The sequence below is a fragment of the Monodelphis domestica genome, chromosome 1 (assembly GCF_027887165.1).
Source record: "Monodelphis domestica isolate mMonDom1 chromosome 1, mMonDom1.pri, whole genome shotgun sequence".
NCBI lineage: Eukaryota > Metazoa > Chordata > Mammalia > Didelphimorphia > Didelphidae > Monodelphis > Monodelphis domestica.
In genome coordinates this window covers 88,027,922-88,045,219 of record NC_077227.1, presented here as the reverse complement: position 1 = coordinate 88,045,219, position 17,298 = coordinate 88,027,922, and the positions used below count along the sequence as shown (strand labels likewise).

General features: G+C 37.4%; 1 protein-coding gene across 1 annotated transcript in view; it reads left to right on the top strand.

The window, feature by feature from the left end:
* The window catches only part of GPR26 (G protein-coupled receptor 26), a 49,023-nt gene extending 39,350 nt beyond the window's left edge, over positions 1 to 9,673 (top strand). The window contains exon 3 of the mRNA XM_001367521.3: positions 1,610 to 9,673. Within this exon, the coding sequence (XP_001367558.1) occupies positions 1,610 to 1,841 (232 nt within the window). The 3' untranslated portion in view covers positions 1,842 to 9,673. The remainder of the gene's footprint in view (positions 1 to 1,609) is intronic.
* The last annotated feature ends 7,625 nt before the right edge of the window (positions 9,674 to 17,298 follow it).

Genomic DNA, 17,298 nt, shown 5'->3' with positions numbered 1-17,298 from the left:
ATTGAAGGCTTGAGTTGGGGCTTGGTGCTTGTGGGGTTGCACTATTGTTGGCTTAGGCAGGTTCTCTGGGTCTAAGAGTTGACTTGGGTTCAGAACCTGGAACCATAGGTGTGGGATAGGGTTAGGGCAAAGACTTATTGTTAACTTGCACCAGTATTTACACCAGTACAAAGCTTTGCTATTGACTTTGCTCCCCTCTTGACTCATTGACCCAGACCCTCTCTGCTTACCTCAGGTTGTTTTCTGGAGGAAAATTGCTTCACTCTGTCTCTTTGTTTGTTCTTTCAGTTCAGGTTCATTCACTCCAGTATTTGTTTTGAAGTACTACTTTGAGGTTGGTTAAAGAGAATTCTCAGAGTAGTTTGAACTTTCCTTTCTTCTATTCCACCATTTTGGCTCCACCCCTGGAATTCCATGCATAGATGAATCTGAAGTTAAGAGGTCCTACTGTTCCCATGACACCCAAGGTTGAATAACCAGTTATCATGGGAGAAGATTCCCTGTGAAAAGGATTTCTTCCATATTATTATTTCCACAGTTATCTTCAATGTTCAAAGACACACTATGGAATAAAAAAACTAGAAATAAAGTTGGTGCTCATCAGATAGGGAATGATTGAGAGGAAAACAAAACGCTATTTGAATGTGATAAACTTTAAAATTGTGCAATAATGAAGGACAACTGGGGGAAATTCAGAGAAGCATGGGAAGAACTATATTAAATGATGTGGCTCAAAACAGCCCAATGTACATTAACTTTAGTAGCAGAAATTAAAAAATATTGCTTAAGTGAAACTTTGTTGTTCATTTGTGTTCAACTTTTTATAATGCCATTTGAAATTTTCTTGCCATAGATACTAGAGTGGCTTGTCATTTCCTTCTCCAGCCCATTTTACAGATGAAAAGCTGAGGCAAACAAGGTTAAGTGACTTTCCTAGAGTCACAAAGCTATTTAAGATGTATCTTTCTGACTTTAGGCTTGGCAATCTATCCACTATAATGCCTAGCTGCCCAAAGGAAACCTGGCTGTAAATATCTGAAAAGTTAATAATGATTTTAAAGAATAGATGATGAGACACACCTCCCTCCCTGTGCCAATGTAGTAGAAGGACAGAATGTTGGTTGTTGTACACAGTCAGACTAGGCCACTCATTGTATTGGGTATTTTGGTTTCATGTTGTGATTAAAATAAAGGGTCTTTATTTAGAAAAAAAAATAATCTCTCTTCAGGAAGCTCCTGTACTCTTTCTCAGCTCTGGACCAAAGCCCAGGATCCCCAGTCAGATCAAAAGTCCCTCACTAGCACAGGATTGGTCCATTTATAGACCAATCGCACACCAGGATGAAAGGGAGAAGGAACCATGAGAGGTGCAGGGAATGCTGGGGGATGATGTAGTTCCCCAGCATATATATATATTTTTACTGGGCCCCTCGTATTGTAGATTTTGGTTTCAGTTGTTAAAAGGGGGGATTCAGTCTGGTGAGTATGGGAGAAAGAAGAAAATTTCCAGAAATATCCATGATTCTAAAGCAAAAAAAAAAAAACCCTCAACATAAATAGCACTTATTTTAATAAATAATTGTTCCTTTTTGTTTGTTTGTTTTTTCAGGCTGGTAGAATTATCCTACATCGGTCCCATCAGTTATCACTGGGGTGTCTTCTCTAAGTGTTTGGCTTATAGCAAAGCGGCATCAGACCCCTTCGTATACTCTTTATTAAGGCATCAGTACAAGAAGAGCTGGAAGGACATACTGAACAGAATTCTCAAAAGAGGTTCCATCAATTCTTCAGGCCTCACAGGGGACTCACACAGTCAAAATATTTTGCAAATCACTGAATGAAGGAAGGATGCTCCAGCGATCAGAGTAGAAAGTGGAAGCATGGATGGGGGCCAGAAGGAAAGACCTCCTAGATACTGAACAAAAATCCATCATCAGCTCACCACCATGCAAAGTACCATCTTCATCGACCTGTGGCTTGTCTGCTTTCCCGAGTGGATGGCTGTCTCAGTGCTGCTTGTGAAAGCCGTGTCAGAGAGGGACATTGGAAAGGCTTTTTTTGCCCTTCTTTCTGAGGGCTTGATTTAGCTTCTACACCCATTGGAGGCAGCAAAGCAGTTGGACCAATATTTAAAGTCCCCCTTAGGTGTCCTCAGAATAAAGACACAAAAAGAAGGTGGTCATTTATCGTATGACTGGACTTGTATCTCCTCGGTTTACTCATGAGCCAGTGGGGGTTTATGCTCGGTGTTGTACTCTCAAAATAGTAATAATAATAGATTCTCAATAGGAAGGATCAGACATGCAGAAAAGGAAGATCATAGGAGGAACAGTTCAATTCAAAATGCATCATGGATTCAGGTCTACAATCACAATTATTTATTTGTAGCTGCTATGATTAGCAAAAATAATATTCGGTATACTTAGGTTTCATCTACACTCATGCAAACTGGTTTGGGAAGAATTTTGAATTGTATCATATGATTAGTTATGAACTTCATGTTCTAAATAATCATTTGTTGGACTAAGTTGGTTTTTGTTCCAATTCCCTCATTGCCTTTGTGTATACAACCATTCAGTTCTAGTGTATTGATGCAGACACTATCTGAGGGACCAATAACTCAAGATGAGACCTTACTTCAGTCCCATTGGCATGGACTGATTCTAAAGCTGTTTTCCTCTGATTTTCTTGCAGTGACCAATTTAACTCTAATTTGAGATGGGTCAAATTGAGGAAACCATAACTGACACTTCCACCATTTATGGCGATTCCCAGTTTTCAGGAAGCATCTTAACCAGTGATACATCTCATTTGGTACTTTAAGAGTCAGATGGGAGAGAACTGGATTTATTTTTCTCATCTTAACTAAACCATTGTATTCAACTTTGAAAACAAGAATTATAGGGTCTATGGAGCTGTTTGCCAGCTACTTTTGCTAAAGGTTAGCCAATAGTAAGTAGAGAAGCAAGGAAACAGCAAAGACTTTTCTAGTGGATTAAGTGTCTTATTTCTATTTGTGACCTAAATATTGACCCAAAGATAGGAAAGTGAGTTTTTAATTGAAGTCCCATATTAAAAGAATTTTCTCATTTTTTCTTTTCCTGCATTTTTTGAAAACTAAAGGTGTTAAAACTGTCTACATCTAATCTCTTGCAATGCTTGTAAACTGAGGGGTACATGCCCAAAACAATATTTTTTCTCTCATAAACTTTCCCTTCAAGTTGAAAAATAGTATAGAGATGACATTTACCAAACCATCTGATCCCCTGAAGTTTCAAATGGGAAGAAATTTTCTATTGAGGCAGTAATAGGAGGAATAATTTTGAAATGACGAAGTAAACAGGATTTCACTTTTCATGTTTAAATCACCCAGGTCTCTAATGCAAAGACCCTAACCCTTTGTTTTGCCATGGACATTTTGGCAGTCTAAGCTTGTGGACCCCTTTTCAGACTCATGTCCTTTAAAAAATGAAAATAAAAAATTGAATAAATTAAACCAAAAATTTGAAATACGGTGATCAACGTGTTCATGAACTTCAGTTGAGGAATCCCTGCTCTAATTACATTGGCTGACTAACCAACCCTGTTCTCTCCAAAGTGCTGTCAAGGAAAAACAGTTAATTCTTCACAAAGAATTGCTGGATTTAGAAGAAGAGACTTGAAGAATGCCAGGCTTTGGAATATTTTCAATGTTTCCAAGAATCTTCTTTTGGTGGCTGTACCCAAGATTTTCTGATGTTAATTGGTAATGTAGCATCTTCTCAAAGAGTCTTATGTGCATCTGGTTGTTCTTGAAATGTTCCTGAAAAATCTCCCTGATTTTGCTCTACATTGGTCACTTTATTTAAAATCATTGCAACCATACAATTTTGCAGAGTAGAGCTCAGTAAACATCATTCTTCCTTTAATACTGCATCTTTTTCCATCTGTGGCTGATTCAAAACATTGGGACAAGAATAAATTCATAACTGAAACTTCCCTGGGAAGCAAATCTTCCATCCCTGCCCCCAGTCTTGTTTTTTGCCAGAAACCAAGAGATCAGTGAGTTAGGGAATCTGATGAGTGTAAGCCAAATTTGTCACAAATATTTTTCAATTACATTTAAAGCAGTTATGCATAATAATTATGTTATTATAAAATTTTAAAAAATCTCCCATCTTTTATACTTTGGCTTTATAGACAGTTATAATATTAGGTCCTAGGTAGCATTGAACTTGCTTGGATTTTATGAGTCATCAAATAAGGGATGAAACTTGTAATGCCTCCCCTCTTGAGTAGGACCCACTTGAATAATTAATGGATTGCTTTTACAATGGATGGTGGTGATGCCTGTGGGTTATAGCTAAAAATGCAGAAAAAAGCCCTAAAAATCTAGAGAAGGGATTCATATCTTTAGTTGTTGCAATCTACTTAGGAAGTCTCATAAAACTTATGAACTCCCTTCTTGAAATCTTTTTTAAAACATAAAATAAAAGGCAGAATTACAAAAGAAAAAAAAATCCCCAATCTGAATTTTAAAAAAATTCTCATGTTAACATGGCAATTTAAGATTTAAAAAGTGCTTTCCTCACAATAACCTTGCTAAGGGTTTGTATCCCAATTAAAAATGTTTTAAATGACAAAACTTGAGTCTTAGAGAGATTAAGTGATTTGCTCATCATAAAATATCTAGTACATGTTAGAATTGGGATTGAAATCCAGGTCTTCTAATCCTGAGTCCAAGACTCTTTCTACTATAATATGTTGGATTTGGTACTCATGTGAATATAGTCATTAAGACGTAAAGAGAATTGGAAAGGATGATAATGGTTATGATTAAATATAGAGAGGTGAGACTATACACACGAAGGTCTATTGACTGTATATATATGTACATACATTTTTTCAAACATATGTGTAAATGTATGTAATGTGTCTGTGTGTATGTATATAAAAATATACCCACAAAGAGAGTGAGAGAGAAGCTGTCTGGTAGAGGGCAGAGGTTTGATTCGAGGAAGTCCTAGGTTCCAGTGGATTCTCTAACATGTATTGGTTCTGTGATCTTGCTCAAGCTACTTAAATTTTCCATATTCTATCCCTGACAACTTTCCAAGAGGAATAACTGCTCATCTGCCTTGGAAGGGGGAGTTTCACCATTGGGGGCTCTCTAGATCAACTATATCACAGGTCTTGTCCTATGTGGATCTATATTTCTCCCTACATAGAGAGATACGTGGGTAAACTTAAACCCTAATTGAATTATGTACCTAATTTCAGCAAATTGATTTATTAAACTTAATACCATTTCTCAAGATAGGACAAGAAGATGCCACCTATTTAGTATTGCCATCCAAAGCTTTGTGGACTGGGTTGTACCATGTCTTGAAATGTAAAGTAATTACTGGTTAAACACCAAGAGGTGGTGAACTGGGATGAAAAGATTAAGAAAAAGAGAAACAATCAAATTTGAAAACTTGTAATTCAGCTTCTGTTATTAATCTCATTTGATCAGACTTCATTCAAGGCCATGTGGTTTTTTAGTTATGGGGTCATCTTAATAGTTATAGAATTTGCCTTAATGTCAATGAGATCTGGATCCACTAAAACCCAACTCATTAACTCCTACACTGAGTAAGTTAGTGGTGCATTTTGCTCTTATTTTTTAAATGGCCAGCTGATTTCCCAAAGGCTTCTCACTGAGAATCTTGGCTGTCTTTTACAATTAGAAATGTAGTGGAACAAGAAAAGATCATTTGAGTCATCCCATACCAGTAGCTTATTTTCTCCAGCATTCATTGGAGTTTGGCATCAGCATAAGCAATAAATCTTTCTCCTTACACCCATAACAATTTGTTTTTCTTTAGTGGTATCTTTCAGAAGGAAAACGGGAAAGGTAGAATTAATTCAATTTCCTCTATCAACAGATATATTTTTTAAAATTGTGTAGATTTCCATGTTTCTTTAAATTTGTTATAGAAGTTAATGATTTGAATCTTTTATTTTATTGGAAATAACTCATGTGTGGGATAAAATCATCATCTGTAATTATGATTATGACATTTTTATTGGGTACGCCTTGATATCCATTGGATAAACTCAAGTGTTCACAGTAGGGAAGGGATGTTTCTCAGTATATACTCAGGTCTATCCCTAACTTTTGAGAGGTTCCAAATATATCAAAAATAGAGTCTGTATGCCTTGGATATCACTTTTATAAACAAATATTTACGGAAATTTATTTCTCCCCAGAGTTCTTGAATGCTGCATATTCTAACCTTATCTAGAAACCAATTATGGTAATGGTTTTTGGTGGCTTGAAATTGAACACTCCATTAGATACTAAATATGCACTTTTCAAGAGACAATCCCGTTTAACAGCAGAATATTTTGATCCTAAAAGATCAAAAATGACTTCCAAGAAATGAAGTCCTCATGGTTGATTTCCTAAATCATGATAATCCAAATGTACAGTAAGTGTTTGGTATGTAAATAGGTCATAGGTGATGCAGAGATGAGACTTTGTTCAATATCAGAATGAAATAAGACTTTCAGCAAATCATTTTCAGCCCATCTGATTCTGGCCCCAAACCAAAATCTGTCTAGCTGTTTTGGCCTCTTAGATAGGATTGAAAACTGGAACAACTTCAGACAATCAGGAATTTGCTGGACACACTCTATGGACTATATCACTGAGTTCTGCCCTTAAGATGTTTACCTGAGCCTTTAGGTACCTTTATCCAGCTTCTTGGCTCCAGGTTGGTTTCAGCTTCATATGAGGGTCCAGAATAAAATGTGACTTATGAGAAATGATTTCTAGGATACCAGAAAGAGATCCCTTTTCTACTGCTCCTAATTTTTAATCACTGACTCATTATAAGAAGGAGTTGGTAATACCAGTATGCTGCCATTCTGCCAGCTTCCTACTCAAAAAGATGAACTGCTTCCCTAATTATTTTCACAAAAAAACTTATATACTGTATTACTTTTTTCTACCTGCCATCTTTACAATCTGCAATTAAACCATCTAATTGACGTACATGGGTTATTGAGAACATACCTAAAAACACTGGTTTGATGATAGTGCGACTGATTTAGCCATATCATTTAGGATGACTTATATCTGTATGTATTTACTCAGCCAATGGGTAAATGGAGAAAATGAAGTTCATCACTGGTCATGATATATTGATGGTGAAATTGTCATCCATCATATGTTTTTTAAGACATGCTCATATTCAATTCCTCAAAAGTTCCAATTTTTGGTTTCCCAGAGTACTATATTGGTGTGAGAACAATTGTTTTGGATTGTTGAAATAGACCCCAAAATATAAAGAGGTAGAAGAGGCATGTCATAAGGGGCAAAACTAGGGAAACAAAAATGATACATCAAAATTCTCAAGATTTGAATAGGAAACTGAACTGAACTTCATTGCACCCTGAATTTACTTATAGGGATACAAGAAACACACCTAGGTGTCCTTTCTAGAGTCGATGAGATTTCATGTGACAAGAGCAAACATTTTTTCTTTCTGTATTTTTTTAGAAATTGGTGTCATCATCTCATTTAAGTAAACCTATAAGCCCTTTCCATCTCCCAATCATTGGCCATTATTCTGCTCTCATTAATGTGTTGTGTAAATATGTATTTAAAATTTTAAGCTTGAATACTATGGATTTAACCTTATTGGTATTACAGTTATATCACATATATCCATATTTAAAACTCCTTTAAAAATCAATGTTTATAATATTGACTCATTAAACTGTATTTGCACCTTCAGGAATATATGTGTAAAATTGCTGATCCATGGCCATTTTTGTGTACTCTACCATGCATGCTCAGTAGTAGTTTGGTCAGTAAGTTATTTCTGCTTCTTGGTTGAAGTTAAATGATCAGATGGTTTCAAAGTCCAGTCAATGTGATTTTGACTAATAATATGCACAATTTTATGAGAAAACATACAGCTCTCTTTGAGGCAAGAGAATCCAAAAAAATTTTTTTTATAAAGGATTGAACCTTCATGGAGCCCCCAAACATATCTGGAGGTAGATCTGGAGGTCAGGATAGACAAGTCATTAATAGCTCCTTAGGTGATTGATCTGAACTGGTCAACAATTTCATGGCAATTTGGTGATCCACTATTTAACGTGTACCCAGCTAACTGAAAGTGGGCTAGTGTGTGATTCTTAATAGAATCCATTCCAGAGTGCTTTGCATCCTGATCATTTAACATAACACTGGACTTATTTTTAAATTATTAATTGCTATTGAACTTCATGTTTGAAATTTTGAATGCCAAGTTTTCTCCCAAATGGGTCTCTCCAAAACTTGAAAACCCTATTTGACAACCACTGTGTAAAAACAACCTTATCCAGAGTGTAGCTACTAGCTTTTCTGGAGTCCAGTGTCTTGCCAAAGTCTTTCCCAGGGGAGAATTTACAAATTTTAGTATCACAAATTGCCTTGGAAGATTGAGAATAACCATATCAGAGGTGCCTTGCTTTATTCTTATTTCTAAGCGGGAGCCACCCCCAAAATATCAGAGTAAGATATTGCTTTTATTTTGTTAGGGGCTTTTAGGAGAAGGAATTCTAACCCTTATTTTCCTGGTAAGCTCTTCTTTACTACTTAGCAGCTAATGCCACAAGAGTCTAAACTTCTTGTTTCATTTTAATATATAGTTGAGGCTGAATTCCTTATTCAAACTTTGAAGGTAGTTAGGCAGCTTATTTTTTTCCATATAATTGCAGAATTTCTATTACTAATTCTTTTAATGACAAATGGAATATATTTCTCATTGATCAAATGTTATAGCCTTAGCCTTCTAATGCTTGTAAGCAATGGGCCAAAAAAAGCACACCCAACTTCTTCCCATTCTTTTTAATTTTCAGAGGGTTTCTAGGAAATTTATTTTTTAAAATATCTCCACACTGTTTGCATTGAGCCTAGAGAATTGGCCACAGTGTGTATGTAATTACAAAGGATAGCTCTTAAAAAAAGTAACCTTGTCATTTTATTGTTGCATATATAAATCCACTCTCTACCTGGAGTTATGTTTTATAAGAGTTGATGAGATGCATTATGAAATGAAATGTATATTTGACTCATAGGGATAAAATCGCCTAGAATTCTTTGGCTTTTATAAAATATTGAAAACCTGAAATCCTCTGATTTATAAATGAACCATCTTTAAAGTGCTAAGTCCTTCCATTATGAAAAATTGTGTAGACACTAACAAAAACCTAGAAAACTGGTATAAAACAAATGAAAGTCCAACTCCAGCCCAAGTTGAATAGTATATAATGTTTGCAAATGTTGTTTTAATTTTATTTTCTCCTAATTTATGTTTTCCCCCCTAACATAGAGATCTACTCAAGGCAAAAATGGATTTCAAAATTCTCTTACATGGCAATATTTCTTTTCTTTGAATTAAATAGTTCTAATATAATGTTTTTTTCCTGGTTGAAATCTCACTGAGATTTTTGAATCCAAGGACTATGCTGCCTGCTCTGTTTACAAAGGCTTGTGTTTTGTGAGGACATATCAAACATTGTAATATATTTTTATTAATGGTGAATATAGGGAAAAATATATATTGTGATTTTGTCAAAGCTTCCTGTTATAAAAATGTGATACCACTATGTAAGGACTTGATGTAAACATTTTTAGATAAAAGTTTGCATTCAAATATGTCAGTCTCCTGTGACTTACTGATTAAAGTTTTTGGTGTATACTGGAAATTAAAATAGTAAACACATTTTGTGCTTAATAGCCTCCCATCTCTCTCCAAAAACTCCCTTACCACTTCCCCCACCTCAAATACTGAGGACATAGAGGCTATAAGCTCCCTGATCCAAGCAACTCCATGCAAATCTATCCAATCCATTAGTGTCATGCTCCTCAACAAAACTTATTTCCTGTATTTTCTTGTCAGGAAACCAGATAGCTCACCTGGTAATATTAGCTGGCAATTATCTAGATCTTTAAGGCTTGCAAAGTACTTTACAAATATCAACTTACTTGAACTTTCCAATAACTCTGGGAGGGAGGTCCTATTATTATTTCCATTTTACATATAAGGAAACTGAGACAATTAAATGAATTGCCAAGGGTCATCCAGCTAGTAAGTGTCCAAGGCTGGATTTGAATCCAGGTCTTCTTGACTACGTATCCAGAGCTCTATTATGTCATCCAAATGCCATTGATGTCTCTTGGCTGCTCAAAATCCTTCAGTTGCTCCTATCAAGCCCAAACTCCTTAGCATGCCTTTAAGGTCCATTGGAGTCTACTGCCACCTCACATTTCTAGCCTTATAGTATAGTACCTCTCCCCATTGCCTCCTCTTGGCTCCAATTTAACCTTTTTTTTTTTGCCTTTAGCATTTACCTTTACTTAGCATTTACTCTTCTCTGAATTTCTCAGATTTTTAAATACTATTTTTTATAGGAGATGCTGCCCCCCTCCTCTTCTCTTCATCCTTTACCTCTCTTTCAAGAGCTAGCTCAACCACCACCTCCATGAAGCACCTTGATCCCCGATCTCTCCCTCATTGGATCTTGTAGCACTTTAGTTCACTTTATTTAGTTATCATCAATTAGTAAGTTTTTTTTTTCAGTGTCTATTGTGTGAGATGCATTGTGCTAGTAGCTTTGTGTGAGACACAAAGATAAAAGTAATCTAGTCCCTGCCTTCAATAAGTTTTACATTCTACCAAGGGAGACAGACACATGCACCTCCCTCCCTCTCTCCCTCCCTCTCTCTCTCCCTCCCTACCTCCATCTCTCTCTCTCTCTCTCTCTCTCTCTCTCTCTCTCTCTCTTCTCTCTCTCTCCCCCCATATATGTGTGTGTATATATATACACACACACATATATATATATACATATACATATGTGTGTGTGATACAGTGAGCTAGAGAGATGGATGGATAAACAGAGAGAGAGAGAGAGAGAGAGAGAGAGAGAGAGAGAGAGAGAGAGAGAGAGAGAGAGATGGATGGACACATGGACAGAGAGCTAGAGAGATGGATAGATGAATGGATGAATGGTAAATGAGAGAGAGAGAGAGAGAGAGAGAGAGCAATGGATGGGCACATGGACAGAGAGAGAGGAAGAGAGATGAATGGATGAATGGATGGATGGTTGGATGGATGGACAAATGAGAGAGAGAGAGCAATGGGTGGACACATGGACAGAGAGAGAGCAAGAGGGATGGTTGAATGGATGAATAGTTGGATGGATGGACAAGAGAGAGACAGAGAGAGGGGGAGAGGGGGGAAGAGAGGGAGAGAGAGAGAGAGAGAGAGAGAGAGAGAGAGAGAGAGAGAGAGAGAGAGAGAGAGAGAGAGAGAACAGATAGAAACAGCTCAAATCCAGTCTGACACTAATTAACTGGATGACTTTGGGCTAGACTCAACCTCTACCTCAGTTTCCTCCTCTGTAAAATGGGGATCACAATTGTACTTACCTCTCAGAGTTGTTGGAAGGATCAAATGAGATAATATTATTTCTCCCCCCTTGTCTGTACCCCACAAAGATAGGACAAACATGGGCATTTTGGGCACTCATGAAGGTACACATAGGAGACATTTGAGGGCCAAGGAACCTCATGGGGCCTTTGATATCTTGGCTCTTCACACACCATGTCTACCTTGACAAACTCCCAAGGCTGGATTTGTTTCTGAGTGGGTTAACCCAGTGGCCTCTTCCCTAATGTGGGGTTTCAGTCTCAATCTCTAGCTCTAATGTGACTGGACAAGCATGGTCTCCTTTATCTGTTCATCCCCTCAAGCATGACACTTGATTATCATTCTACAGCAGACCTGGCTGTGACTGACAGAATTGGACACAAACACACCCAGACCTCCCTGGCCACCCACTCGATGATGTTTCAGAAATGGCAATTTATAATTTTTTTTTTCCTTAGGCTCACATTAGTTCTCATGGAGAAATGCCACGCAAGTACAAACCCTTTCCTTGGAGAAAGCCCTTTGCTTGACTAATCTGCCTTGGGGATGGCTCCCTAAATGTGGGGGGAAACCACCAGAAAAGAGGTGGCAAATCTAACCTTGATGAAATATAGCCTGTCAGCACATTAAAATACTATTTTAAAATTATTTTTAAAATTAGTTAAATATTTAATATTTTATTAAATTTTATTCTAAAATTATGACCAAACTTGTCCAGAAAGACAACATGTGAAAGTACACATAATTCCCTTCTTTAAAAAGATGAGGATGGGGCAGCTCGGTGGCTCAATGGATTGAAAGCCAGGCCTAGAGATGTGAGGTCCCGGGTTCAAATATGGCCTCACACATCCCAGTTATGTGACCCTGGGCAAGTCACTTGACCCCCATTGCCTAGCCCTTATCAATCTTCTGCCTTAGAACCAATACACAGTAAGATGGAAGGTAAAGGTTTAAAAAAATAAAAAAAATAAAAAGATGGGGAACAATGGCTTTAGAGCATTATACATACTCCATAGATTAGATTAGTTTTGATGAACTTCTTTTTAATAAAATGTTAGATTAATGCATTTATATTTACTACATGCCAAGTACTAAACTGAACTCTGGGAACGTAAAAATATAAGCAAGCAAGACTGTCCCTACCACCAAAGAGATTACTAGTTTAATAAAGAGGGAAGGAGCATTGATTACCAGGTAGTGTGCTATGATTTACAACCTCATGTGATGGAAGCAATTATGATACTTATTTTACTATCGAGGAAAATTGTAGCAGACTGAGGTTAAGTGACTTATCCTTGGTCACTCAGCTATAGTAAGTGTTTGAGGCTGGATCTGAGGTCATTCTTCCTGACAGCTCTTGGAGAAAGATAACACATAAAAGGGTGAGGGGAACAGAAGCTACATAATGTGGAGATGGCCAGAAAGTATCATGGGAGCTTGACTCTGGATAAAAAGAGGCAAAATGACACCTATTAGAATTTATCATTTTAAAGGTAGAATCCAAGCTTCAAATGCATCTATATCTTGGGAGGAGGGGGAGGTGAAGGTAGGAAAGACACATAAAAAGAAGTCTGGTTCTGGGTCTTCCTTACATGGCAAGGTTGCATGGGTGAGAGAAGGAGAAGGGCCGTATTTGAAAATGAAGGATGTAAAACAAAAGTTAATATATGTTATTTTTTTAAAGTATGCATGCTTCTGTGAATTAGTACTAAATAAGCTGCTACATGTAATAAATTAAGTGCTATAAATTAAACACTAATAGATAAACTAAACACTAGTAGATACAGATCCAGACCTGGAGTTAAGTTAAGAATACCTCAGATACTTATTACTTATAGGATGCTGTATAAGATCCTGGTCTCAATTTCTTCATCTGTAAAATGAGCTAGAGAAGAAAATGGCAAACCATCCTAGTATCTTTTCTCAGAAAACCCCAAAAGGCTTCATGAAGAGTTTTGAACCTATTTCTTCCTACTGCAGTTTCAGGGTTCATTTCACTACACTGCTCTGCCTTTCACTACTCAGACACAGAATGATTTTGCTTTTTTTTAAAAAAAATATCTCATTTTAATTTTAACAGCAAAATTTTACATACATTTTCTGAAGCATATGATTCAAATTGTCTCCCTCTCTTCCTATCTCCCTACTCTCAGAGCTATGTCAGAAATTTTTTGTCTATTATATGTTGATTTCATAGGTGAAAGACCCAGATGGCATTCTTTCAATAACCAGCTTGGACAGTACTAGAATATGAATGGTTGAGCCATCTTCCAATGATTAGGTAGACAAACCATCTGGATGATTCAGGACCGTTCTTCTCTTTTTCCTCAGTCAGGTTTTTGGCTGGAACACTCAGGATAATTGTCACAGTGCCACATTCCCATTGCCTGGGCATATGAGCTTCTACACACAGGTGGGCTTTTACAACCTGACATCCTCACCTAGTCAGTAAGCCTGAAGGTCTCTGCCAGGAATGGAAGGATGTGGCTGATCTCACATTCACTGAAGGGTGATATCTGCCAATCATCTATCTTTACGACAGATGGTACTGATGTTAAATCCAACTTGGAGGGGAAGAAAAGAAATTTGCTTTTAATCATCAAGAGCTGCTGTCATCTACAAGTCTAGCCAAAACAATCCCCTGCCTAGAAACCTCAGAGAGAGAAGAGAGAAATAGTACCTATCAAGGAATCTCTTATGGTTGCAGAGTCTCTGTGTAACTCAACATAAAATTTATGAAGCCTTGAGATACTTTGGATCAGGTAATGCTCAGCTAGTGCTTTGGGGGGTTTTAGATGATGGACCATTATTTGCCTCATTAAGTTGGAGGGCATCCAGAAGGGTGAAATGATTTGAGTCCTTTAACTTAAGGTTAAGCTAAAAGAACTGGGGATAATTTTTCTGGAGAAGAAAAGACACAGGAGGGTAGCAGCCTTTAATCATCAGAAGGTCTATGATCTAGAAGAAGGGTTATACTTATGCTATTCAGCCTCAAAGGGAAGAATTAGGAAGAATAGGTTGAAATTGTAAAGAGGCAAATTGGTTCTTAAGATGGAAAATAAAATGGTCATAATAATTAGGACTATTCCAAAGTGGAATGTGGTGCCTTTGGTCCTCCTTCATTGGAGGTCTTCAGGCAGAAGATGGGTGAAAATTTGGATGGATTATAAAGGAGATGTCTTTTTAGCTATGATTTGGACTTGATTGCAGTTGAAGTCTTTTCCAACTCTAAGAGCTGAAATGTCAAGGTAGTCATGTTGCTATCAAATAGACTTAAAGGCAGAGATAACTTCTAGTTATTGGGTATTTACTCACATTTTTCTAAGACAAAGGCTCAGATGAGATCTATGCCAGTCTATGGAACACAATTAATCACTGCCTATCTGTCCGAGCTAATCCTATGAGTAAGAACTTAGTAGTATACATAAGTCTTAATAGTATACATAAGTAGGCAGTATTCCAGTATTCACCAGTGAAATATATATGAGCAAGTACTGTCCCAGGTCAAGAACCAAAGACCCTTACCACAGGCAAGGAGTACACACATTCATAGTGGAAGAAGGTAGAGTACAGAAGCCCAAACAACTAACGGAATAGGGACAGCCTGACCTCTGAGTCAGAGAGAAGGCAATTCAGTCCAAGGCAGTCTGAGACTATGTGCACTAAAGCATCTACACAGGCGAGGGGCCAGTGAATTAGGGAATGGGGGCTGTAGCAACAATAGCTGGCAAAGAGGAATCTATTATGTTCCCAGGTACCTGCTGTCAGGGAGGTGGCACCCAACCAGAAAGACTGCCTACCTGTTGATATTGCCCAGCCACTATTCATTTGTACTTCTGCTTCTTGGGTGGGAGAAACGTTAACAACTAAGTTTCTCTGTCTCTCTCTCTATGCCTCTCTCTCTCTCTCTGTTCTGTCTCTTTTTCTCTGACTCTTTTTCACTCTGTCTCTGTATCTCTGTCTTTTTGTCTCTCTTTGTCTCTTTCTGTCTCTGTCTTTCTCTATGTCTCTGTCTTTCTCCACATATGCATAGTATACATATACACATAAACACACATACACATCTCCAGAATACGTATACACATGCGAATGGATATTTTAAAATACATGTGTTCATACATGTATATCAACACACATGTGATGACATAGCATTTATATGTATATGTATGCACATATATGGTTTTTCTATCCCTTGGGGCCCAGCTTCCTTTCAATGATATTCCATTTACATTGTTGTAGTCATTGCAGCTAGCAAACCTTTTCATGATTTCTGAATTCCTCTCATTTGTTCTTTATTACTGCACAATGTTCGCAGGATAGCTTGGTGGAGCAGTGGATAGTGTGCTGGACCTGGAGACAAGAAGACTTGAGTTTTCAAATTTGACTATGGACACTAACTAGCTGTATGACCCTGGACAAATCACTGTATTTTGCCTCAGTTTCCCATATGTAAAATAAAGATAACTATAGAACCTACTTCCCAGTTGCTATGACATCCAGGTGAGTGACTGGTGCTTACTCCCTCAACCTGCTGGTTGCTTATTTTACTTGCAGTGTAGACTCTACCCATAGTTTCCATTGATGAATCCTCCAGGATCTATTCTAACATCATCACACCAAGAGGAAGAAAAGTAGCCCAGGAGTGGAGATGGAATGTAGGAGGAAAGCTTGGACCTGGAATCCAAAGACTGTTTCAGTCTCAACTGTGATACATGCCCTGGGTGACCATGGGCAGAAGTTACTTTATTTCTCTAGACTAAGTTTCCTCATCTGCAAAATAAGGATACTTGCAGTACCCTGCTCACAGGGTTCTTGTAAAGACTTGTAAAGAATCTTGTAAAGAAAGAGCTTTCTGAAGTCTATGTTGCTTTATAAATATGAGCAATTTTCACAGCCACAGAGTTACCATTTGGCATTATTCCCTCTGCCTTTATACAGAGTTATTCTGAGAAGTTTCCATTTATATAGTGTCACTGTATGCCCTGGAAAACGGTGGTTAAAAATATTGCCTGTTATGTTAACTCACTACTTACTGTCCCTTCTCCAGGAATAAATCCACCTTTCAGGTTCGTCCCAGCAAAAAGCATTCTCTTACAAAAACGAATTTCTCCTGTCATAAAATAAATACTACGTGGCATCAAATGTTTCCTTTTTTTGTTTTGTTTCTCCCAACATAGGCAAATATATAAATACTATAAAAGTAATCGAATTTTTCAGGTGACTGATAATATCTACTCCTGCTTGTTCTACTTTGCTCTTAAAACCTATTTCATACCTAAGAGCTTCCTCAGTCCTCTAGAAAGCTGGGAGTCTTGGCTAAAGACTCGACTGGATGGTAGAGAGAAGTAATAAGGATTAGGAAAAAGTCATGTGATTTCCCTTAAACTGGTGAATCATTCTTAAAGGCACAATTCATCCTAGCTGGCAAAGGTCCTTTCTCAAAGCATAATGTTTCCTGCTGTTTATTCTTAAGCCATTTATGTCATAGTCGACTTGCCTTGGCAGAGACTCCAGCAACAGATAGCATTAAGGGAAGGGAATCAAATTCAATTATCTCATAATAAACAAGTGTTTCTTCATGTTCTGCTAATAGAAAAGAGGGAAGCTTCCCAGGAAAATGAAATTACAACACTATACACAGTGCTCTCCAGGAAAAAAAAGTAATACCTTTGACACTGTAGCCTGGCATAACTAGATGGTTTAATAAATTCTAGTTAGAGAAAAAATGAGCAAAGCAAGTTTTCAGTATCACTCATGCCACAAATCTTGGGGTCAAGTTCTATCTCTGACACATTCTAGCAGTGATTCATGGCCAGACCATTTTACTCAGTACCAGTGAACTCCAAAA